A 10,530-nucleotide genomic window follows, 5' to 3' on the forward strand; every position below is an offset into this window, starting at 1 on the left:
GAGTCGCGCACGTGAGTCGTTCGTTGTGAATTACAGCGTTTGCTATAGAGTGACTGTGGAAATTAAGTGTATTTCAAAGTTGTATTCAGAAAGAATAAACGCGTTTTATTTAGGAAAGGACTTGTATCGCTAAAGGTTCTTCGGAAAGAATTTTTACGGAAAATTAACTAATGACGGAGGCGTAACAATATGGTGTTTTTAATAAACATATTAGCACTAATATATAAAACATAAGTTCACAACGTTTCAGAACTTCCCGTCTGTAGGTTTCTCTAGTCGTTGTGAACAAAATAATATAGACATGTTTTCTGCTTCTTTTGATCAAACTTTTTTTACCACGCTGCATCAAATTAATTTTACTTATTTGTTGCACCACGTATACTTTCTCCTACTCCGTGTTCACACGGTTTTTGTGGCGTTTGGGGGAGGAAAGGACAGTGTAGCAACAAATCTTTGTAAATACAAGAGCGAGGATAGATCCACTGATATCCATTATTTGTTCATTGATTCAACTAGAAAGTGTTCTGTTTCAAGAGTAAATAAAACCCAAATTAAGGGTAACAAATATTTTTATTTGTTGTGTTTGAAGTTCATATGTTGTAGCCTACAGAGTGTATAATTCTTTCTCGTAATTCATGCCATGCCCACGTATTACTGACGTCACAACAGTACAAATTTCAACGTTAAGCGTCCCTTATGTGACGTTATTTTACTGTCTACTGACTGACTGACAAACAACGCACTACTGTATTGTGGTGCGAGTGGTTAAAAAAGGCGACCTTTCTAGGCGGCCTTCGGCCTCCTTTCGGGTAAATTAATTTCCTCAGCATCTCAATATTCTGAATACATCTTACGGTTTTTACAGTGACAGTGGTAAATTCTGATTTCCTGTGACATGTAGTTTTCAAGAAAAAATAATTTCATTAAAATATCAGGTTTTATTTATAATCGCAATGTATAATCATTATAAATTGCCAATTACACTTAAACCTTGATTAATGATGTAAGTATATAATATGTGTAAGTGTGACTTTTCTAATTATCTGGGCCGTTGTTAGAATGTGAGACTTTGAATCTGAGGGGACTTTCAACTCGTTACTGTAAAAACAAAAACAAATCACAATCCGCACTTTTGGTGCAGTATAAGAGTGACGATCAAATCCCACTATTCGGTCTGACAAGCGTAGTCCAAGTGTTGGCTAGGTTAGCATGTCCTGGTGGTTAAAGAGCTCGACTCGCAAGCTGTCGATTGCGGGAACGAAACCCATCGTTTAACATATTCGCCCTTTCAGCCGTGGGAGCGTTATAATGAAATGGCCAATTATATTGTTCGTTGGTCAAGTGTTGCCAATGAGTGGTGTTGATTATCTGCCTTCCCTCCAGTCTATCACATCAAAATTAGGGACGGATAATTCTATGAAGATGAGCCATCCAGTAGCTTTGTGTGAAATCCAACAAACAGTTTCTTACCTTTAGCTCTACGTCTCCACATGTATCTTTGTGTGAAATCCAACAAAGAGTTTCTTACCTTTAGCTCTACATCTCCACGTGTAGCTTTGTGTGAAATCCAACAAAAAGTTTTCTTACTTTTAGCTCTACGTCTCCACATGTATCTTTGTGTGAAATCCAACAAACAGTTTCTTACCTTTAGCTCTACGTCTCCACGTGTAGCTTTGTGTGAAATCCAACAAAAAGTTTTCTTACCTTTAGCTCTACGTCTCCACATGTATCTTTGTGTGAAATCCACTAAACAGTTTTCTTACTTTTAGCTCTATGTCTCCACGTGTAGCTTTGTGTGAAATCCAACAAACAGTTTTCTTACCTTTAGCTCCACGTCTCTACGTGTAGCTTTGTGTGAAACCCAACAGACAGTTTCCTTATCTTTAGCTCTACGTCTTCACGTGTAGCTTTGTATAAAATACAATAAAGTTTTCTTACCTTTAGCTCTACGTCTTCACGTATAGCTTTGTGTGAAATCCAATAAACAGTTTTCTTACCTTTAGCTCTACGTCTCTACGTGTAGCTTTGTGTGAAATCCAACAGACAGTTTCCTTACCTTTAGCTCTACGTCTTCACGTGTAGCTTTGTGTGAAATCCAATAAACAGTTTTCTTACTTTTAGCTTTACGTCTCCACGTGTAACTTTGTGTAAAATCCAACAAAAAGTTTTCTTACTTTTAGCTTTACGTCTCCACGTGTAGCTTTATGTGAAATCCAACAAACAGTTTTCTTACCTTTAGCTCTACGTCTCCACGTGTAGCTTTATGTGAAATCCAATAAACAGTTTTCTTACCTTTAGCTCTACGTCTCCACGTAGACTCAAAACAAACGTCCCGAACTCGTCCAATATAACCTTAGTCTGGTGACTGACATGTACTTTCATGGCTATGGCGAAAATGAATATTTAAAGTATTAGGGCAAAAATTTCAAAATAGCATCAACATGTGAGTAAATAAACCCAAACTACAAAATAGCATCAACATCTGAATAAATAAACCCAAACTACAAAATAGCATCAACATCTGAGTAAATAAACCTAAACTACAAAATAGCATCAACATCTGAGTAAATAAACCCAAACTACAAAATAGCATCAACATCTAAGTAAATAAACCCAAACTACAAAATAGCATCAACATGTGAGTAAATAAACCCAAACTACAAAATAGCATCAGCATCTGAGTAAATAAACCCAAGCTACAAAATAGCATCAGCATCTGAGTAAATAAACCCAAGCTACAAAATAGCATCAACATCTGAGTAAATAAACCAAAACTACAAAATAGCATCAGCATCTGAGTAAATAAAGCAAAACTACAAAATAATTAATTCTCTTAAAGTATGTAAAAATTTGGAATTATTTTTACCATTACAATGATCCTAGTAAAGTTATTTTAAAAACATTTTAACCACATGGCCCCTTATGGTCTTGTTATCCTTTGTTAAACACACTATATTATGCTTACTGCAAGGATCGAATCACAATGTTTTGCGTTATAAGCGCTGAACAATTTCGATAAACAGGAGGGGGGTATTAGACTTTTAGTCTATAAAATTAAAAATATTAATAAGGATTTTTTTATTGTTGTTGTTAAACCCTATGGGACATCTGTATTCTGTCCATCGCATGTATCGAAACCCGAATTTTAGGCTTATTAGCAACGTGGTGAATTTTATTATTTTTTTCTCCGATTAATTTTTTTGATATGTATTAGAAATCTAATCACATTAGTCTGAGAAAGATAATTTATAAACTGTTATCATGAAATTAATTTGTAAAGATTAAATAAATTGATTGTTTGAACTCGACAGATATTAGCTTTGGTTATTGCGGTTCTTTCATCGGTAAAAATAACCGTTGTAGCGGTACGGTTGATGGTTCTTCCATCGGTAAAAATAACCGTTGTAGCGGTACGGTTGATGGTTCTTCCAACGGTGAAAATAACCGTTGTGTGGGTACGGTTTACGGTTCCTCCAAAGGTAACAATAGCCGTTGTACGGATTCGGTTGATTAAGTAACAAACAGGTATTCATATAGTTTTAAGAACATGGATAATAAGGATAACGACTCATTATTTTTACACTTTTTCAGATGCTCTTACCCTGTCCGTTGCTCTCCATCCTTGACGCTGTGTTGACAGTATCTCCAAACAGACAGTATCTTGGCATTTTCAGACCCACAACCCCTGCAACACATGACCCTAAAAACCAGACAAACACTAAATACTCAGTTTCATTACATACTTTTAACGTCTTTTATTATGTAACTTATTGGAAAGTATCAAACCGATAATTCTTAATATTTGTAACTACAAGTGTCTAACACGTCAGGTACCTATTATTGTTACACTTGTTATACTAACAAGTCAAGTGTCTAACACGTCAAGTAACTATTGTTTTTACATTGGTTATACTAACAAGTCAGGTGTCTAACACGTAAGTAACTATTGTCGTTACACTGGTTATACTAACAAGTCAAGTGTCTAACACGTCTAGTAACTATTGTTGTTACACTGGTTATACTAACAAGTCAAGTGTCTAACACGTCTAGTAACTATTGTTGTTACACTGGTTATACTAACAAGTCAAGTGTCTAACACGTCAAGTAACTATTGTTGTTAAACTGGTTATACTAACACGTCAAGTAACTATTTTTGTTACACTGGTTATATTAACAAGTCAAGTGTCTAACACGTGAAGTAACTATTGTTGTTACACTGGTTATACTAACAAGTCAAATGTCTAACACGTCAAGTAACTATTGTTGTTACACTGGTTATACTAACAAGTCAAGTGTCTAACACGTAAGTAACTATTGTTGTTATACTGGTTATACTAACAAGTCAAGTTTCTAACACGTAAGTAACTATTGTTGTTACACTGGTTATACTAACAAGTCAAATGTCTAACACATAAGTAACTATTGTTGTTACACTGGTTATACTAACAAGTCAAGTGTCTAACACGTAAGTAACTATTGTTGTTACACTGGTTATACTAACAAGTCAAGTGTCTAACACGTGAAGTAACTATTGTTGTTACACTGGTTATACTAACAAGCCAAGTGTCTAACACGTCAAGTAACTATTGTTGTTACACTGGTTATACTAACAAGTCAAGTGTCTAACACGTAAGTAACTATTGTTTTTACACTGGTTATACTAACAAGTCAAGTTTCTAACACGTAAGTAACTATTGTTGTTACACTGGTTATACTAACAAGTCAAGTGTTTAACACGTAAGTAACTATTGTTGTTACACTGGTTAAACTAACAAGTCAAATGTCTAACACATAAGTAACTATTGTTGTTACACTGGTTATACTAACAAGTCAAGTGACTAACACGTCAAGTAACTATTGTTCTTACATTGGTTATACTAACAAGTCAAGTTTCTAACACGTAAGTAACTATTGTTGTTACACTGGTTATACTAACAAGTCAAGTGTCTAACACGTAAGTAACTATTGTTGTTACATTGGTTATACTAACAAGCCAAGTGTCTAACACATAAGTAACTAATGTTGTTACACTGGTTATACTAACAAGTCAAGTGTCTAACACGTCAAGTAACTATAATTGTTACACTGGTTATACTAACAAGTCAAGTGTCTAACACGTAAGTAACTATTGTTGTTACACTGGTTATACTAACAAGTCAAGTGTTTAACACGTAAGTAACTATTGTTGTTACACTGGTTATACTAACAAGTCAAATGTCTAACACGTCTAGTAACTATTGTTGTTACACTGGTTATACTAACAAGTCAAATGTCTAACACATAAGTAACTATTGTTATTACACTGGTTATACTAACAAGTCAAGTGTCTAACACGTCAAGTAACTATTGTTGTTACACTGGTTATACTAACAAGTGAAGTGTCTAACACATAAGTGACTAATGTTGTTACACTGGTTATACTAACAAGTCAAGTAACTATTGTTGTTACATTGGTTATACTAAAAAGTCAAGTGTCTAACACGTCAAGTAACTATTGTTGTTACACTGGTTATACGAACAAGTCAAGTGTCTAACATGTCAAGTAACTATTGTTGTTACACTGGTTATACTAACAAGTAAGTAACTATTGTTGTTATACTGCTTATACTAACACGTAAGTAACTATTGTTGTTACACTGGTTATACCAACAAGTAAGTAACTATTGTTGTTACACTGCTTATACTAACAAGTAAGTAATTATTGTTGTTACACTGCTTATACTAACAAGTAAGTAATTATTATTGTTACTCTGGTTATACTAACAAGTCAAGTGTGTAACACGTAAGTAACTATTTTTGTTACGCTGGTTATGCGAAGACGTAAGTAACTAGTGTTGTTACTCTGGTTATACCAACAAGTAAGTAACTATTGTTGTTACACTGCTTATACCAACAAGTAAGTAACTATTGTTGTTACACTGCTTATACTAACAAGTAAGTAACTATTGTTGTTACACTGCTTATACTAACAAGTAAGTAATTATTGTTGTTACACTGCTTATACTAACAAGTAAGTAACTATTGTTGTTACACTGCTTATACTAACAAGTAAGTAATTATTGTTGTTACTCTGGTTATACTAACAAGTCGATAGATTACTTTGCTATGTTTTGTTTTCAAGAAATGTCGCATGAAAAATAAATATTATAGTTTTACTCTAACAACTTTCTTTGTAATAATATTAAAATCTTTGTAACATTTGTTTCATTTTCATAAAAAAAAATGTAAATTTACAACTTCAGTTTTCAGTACTTTTGAGTTACATTCCAAAATAATACAAATATAATATAATAATAATTTAATGTTTATACTTAATCTACGATGTTTAGAAGCACGTTCAAGTTCCAATACCAACGTCGCTAGGTTACAAAAAGAATCGAATATGACTGTACTTGTACGCTAAAATCGCCTGGTGGCTAGGACACTCAACTAGCAGTCTTCGGGAGCAGACCCCGTCAGCGATCATGTCTTTTGAACAGTGTGAGCGTTATAATGTTACGATCGATCTCATTATTTGTAGCCCAGGAGTTAGCATTCAGTGGTGTTGAATAGACACCTTTCTTCTAGTCTACCAATTCTAGTTCTCAAGTTTCCGTGTTAGACACTCACCAGAATGGATTCCAATTCTAAGCTGAAGCTTCTTGTCTGGTCGATGACGAATTGTAAATCTGTCAATAGCATGTAACAGTGACAAAGCCATTCGAGCGATTTCATTCGCGTGTTCGTTCCCATTTCTGATAGGTAGTCCAGATACCACCATGTAGGCGTCGCCAATAGTTTCCACCTAATGAAGAACAGAATATTACCTCAAGCTTAATCTAATGATTTAAAGCCTAAATGTACTTTAATTTCAAATATATATATACCAACTTAATATTGTGATCGTTTAGTTATTCTCCGTCTAAGAAGAAGTTTGTAGCGGGTTAGTTTGCGATGGTAAGCAACGGATCAATAGTAATGACGTACACAATACATAGTAAATGTTAAAATACTAATTGCATAGACAGTAAAGTATAGGTGTAATTACTTTTACACTGATAAAAGTTGAACTATTAATAACATGTATATAGCGTATTGCTAGGCCCATCATTGCCGAATATGTTTTAGACATAGCTATAGATTATTTTGCACTGTTTGCTTAACATAAAGGTACTGAGAAATAACTTAAATCTCCTAGGCTGGCCGAACCTCGTGAGATACTGTTGGGTTTACGGCCGAAAATATCGCTAGCAGCAAGGGTTCCGAACTGACGAAAATGTATTCTAATTTTTTTATAAGTACCCTTATTTAGCCGTACTCGTTATCACGTTGATTCTTAGTTTCGATCTAAGTAGGTAGCTCCATTTGATCGTTAATTAATATTAATTCAGACGACATAATTTTAATTTTGATTAAAATTGGTAAAACTCTTTCCTTTATTATTAACTTACAGAATAAGGAGCTGAAAAATCAAAATGTATTTTTTCTTTCGAGGAGGCGTTTTAAACGCAACACTTTCCATATATATATATATATATATATACTTCGAACAAAGTGTCTTAACCAATCATCTTCAATGTGAGGGAACCTAGCCTTCTGATTTAACAGAAGTATTCAGTATATGTTGAATATATCAAAGTGTCTTAACCAATCATCTTCAATGTGAGGGAACCTAGCCTTTTGATTTAACAGAAATATTCAGTATATGTTGGATATATCAAAGTGTCTTAACCAATCATCTTCAATGTGAGGGAACCTAGCCTTCTGATTTAACAGAAGTATTCAGTATATGTTGAATATATTTCAAAGCCGAATAACAACTATCAATTTCTTGAGTTAAAGTTTTAAACAAATAATTATAATATTTAAATCATTGCTGCTACGTAAAAACACAACAAAACATTCGCGCCAACTTTCGACAATGAACAACGCGAGTTAGTGGCTGTAATTGTTTTTGTTTTTGGTTACAAACAGACATTTGATGTTATCCATTCTTCCCTATAAGTAACGATCCTCACCACACTATTGGTAATTACAAGATCGTTCCTCAGTATTAATAGTTAAAGTTCAGGAGATTAGGGTACTACGGTGATTTTAAAACAAATTTGTGTGAGAGTAATGGAAAACGGTTTCATAAAAATATCAAGCTCACGTGTCTAAAAAATAAACGCCACAAAAACAAAATTCTTAAGGAAATTTGAAATAATATGTTACAAAAGTATTAGACACAAAATTGAGAACGGTGATAGTATGAAAATATGTTACAAAAAATATTAGACACAAAATGGAGAACGGTGATAGTATGAGTACTTTCCATGAAGTTCGTTTGATTAGTTAGGGTCGGTATTATTTCTAAGATGTTAAAGTAATACAGAAAATTGATTTACAATGAAATATAAAAACAAATTTTCTCATATCATACGGAAGTCCCTCACCTTGTATACGTCATAATTCTCAATAATGGCGTCAAAGCACGTGTACAAGTCATTTAACAGATTCACGACCTGTAAAAAAAAGAACGACGTTTTAACCGATATGTTAATCAACTAAATACTCAATACATAAAACGTGTTTGAAAACTGCATGTTTTTCTTATGGTCAGGGGTCATTTCTAATAAAAATATATGAAAAACACAACTCCACTAGCTCGTGTCTAATCATATAAACCAATATGAAAAAAACATGTCCACTAGCTCATGTCTAATCATACAGACTAATATGAAAAACACAGGTCCACTGGCTCGTGTCTAATCATACAGACCAATATGAAACACACAATTCCACTGGCTCGTGTCTAATCATACAGACTAATATGAAAAACACAATTCCACTGGCTCGTGTCTAATCATACAGACTAATATGAAAAACACAAATCCACTAGTTCGTGTCTAATCATACAGACCAATATGAAAAACACAAATCCACTAGCTCGTGTCTAATCATACAGACCAATATGAAAAACACAAATCCACTAGCTCGTGTCTAATCATACAGACCAATATGAAAAACACAAATCCACTAGCTCGTGTCTAATCATACAGACCAATATGAAAAACACAGGTTCACTAGCTCGTGTCTAATCATACAGGCCAACTTTATTCTTATGGACCACTGTTAGGATCTAAGTATTTACGCAGTTTGGTAAAAAATATAGAACACAGCTAAACTTACACAAACGAAGAAGTTTTAACATATCACTAAATAAAATACCTCTACGTAGATATATCTCTAAGTAAAATACATCAACGAAGACTAAAGTTCGTATTAATGTGTTCTCCCTTCACCTCCAGATACATTAAAGTTGGTATTAATGTGTTCTCCCTTCACCTCCAGATACATTAAAGTTGGTATTAATGTGTTCTCCCTTCACCTCCAGATACATTGAAGTTGGTATTAATGTGTTCTCCCTTCACCTCCAGATACATTAAAGTTGGTATTAATGTGTTCTCCCCTCACCTCCAGATACATTATGCATGCTATTAAAGTTCGTATTAATGTGTTCTCCCCTCACCTCCAGATGTATTATGCCATAAGCGTCCAGAAAACTGGCAATAACACTGAAGCCATTTAATTCCTCAATGGTTTTAACGAAACAATGACGTCATATGGTTCTTTCATTGCTTTGGATTAATGACATAGGCTAATAGTGACCCGAAACTGGATAACTCAGATCAATGGCTTAAAACAATACAGTGGTGCTACCAGGATTACAGACATGGTGGATTATCCCTTAAACCGAATAACCCAGATCAACTGATTACATGTATGGGTGGATTACCTCCCAAACCGGATAACCCAGATCAGTGGGTTAAAACAATACAGTGGTGCTAACAGGATTACTAACATGGGTTGATATTTTCCCTCAACCCGGATAACCCAGATCAGATGATTACTTATATGGGTGGATTACCTCTCAAACCGGATAACCCAAAGGAGTGGGTTACAAAGAACAGTGGCATTACTAAGATTTGGAGGTTGAGACAACGGAATATTATCTAGGACTCTAAAGAACCAGTTCAACGTTTGACATGCAAGCAAGGTGCACTATTGGAAGTATTAAAAACTGCGTCTCCTAAAATTCTGGGTTCGATTCTCCATAGTGGACACAGCAGATAGCCCGAATGTGGCTTTGGTTGAAAACAAACAAACAAATACTAAACTGCAGACGAAGTTAATCACTATATTTATTTTCTAATCGTTTCAGTAGAATCCCAACATTAGGCCTAAAAGTCTAGAATATAATTATAAAAGTTAAAGTATTTAAAGCTATCATTTTTTCTTGTTTCTTACCTCCATAGGCGTGCTTTCAGCTGACAAGGAAGTAAACCCAACGATATCACTAAAATAGATCGTAACACACTCGAACGTTTCCGGCCGAACGTGGTTTCCTGACTTAAGTTGTTCAGCTACGTACCTAAAAGTTAGAATCTCAGAGTTATAAACTAAAAAATATTGTTGCGTCAGCGAAGTCATGCGACAAGTATCACGCCACCTCTTTCTAGAAATATCCTGTTCCTTCAAGAATGCCCTAGCATTTACTAGATATGTGTT

At 34.3% G+C, this 10,530-nt stretch overlaps 1 protein-coding gene across 1 annotated transcript in view; it reads right to left on the reverse strand.

Annotated features, from left to right (window-relative positions):
* LOC106471298 (atrial natriuretic peptide receptor 1-like) overlaps window positions 1-10,393 on the reverse strand; it is a gene marked incomplete at its 5' end in the record, with an annotated part of 17,014 nt that extends 6,621 nt beyond the window's left edge. The window contains 5 exons of the mRNA XM_013931897.1: window positions 2,293-2,384; window positions 3,602-3,700; window positions 6,610-6,784; window positions 8,415-8,483; window positions 10,270-10,393. Of these exons, the coding sequence (XP_013787351.1) occupies window positions 2,293-2,384; window positions 3,602-3,700; window positions 6,610-6,784; window positions 8,415-8,483; window positions 10,270-10,393 (559 nt within the window). The remainder of the gene's footprint in view (window positions 1-2,292; window positions 2,385-3,601; window positions 3,701-6,609; window positions 6,785-8,414; window positions 8,484-10,269) is intronic.
* Between the last annotated feature and the right edge of the window lie 137 nt (window positions 10,394-10,530).

The sequence above is a fragment of the Limulus polyphemus genome, unplaced genomic scaffold, assembly GCF_000517525.1.
Source record: "Limulus polyphemus unplaced genomic scaffold, Limulus_polyphemus-2.1.2 Scaffold4524, whole genome shotgun sequence".
Classification (NCBI taxonomy): domain Eukaryota; kingdom Metazoa; phylum Arthropoda; class Merostomata; order Xiphosura; family Limulidae; genus Limulus; species Limulus polyphemus.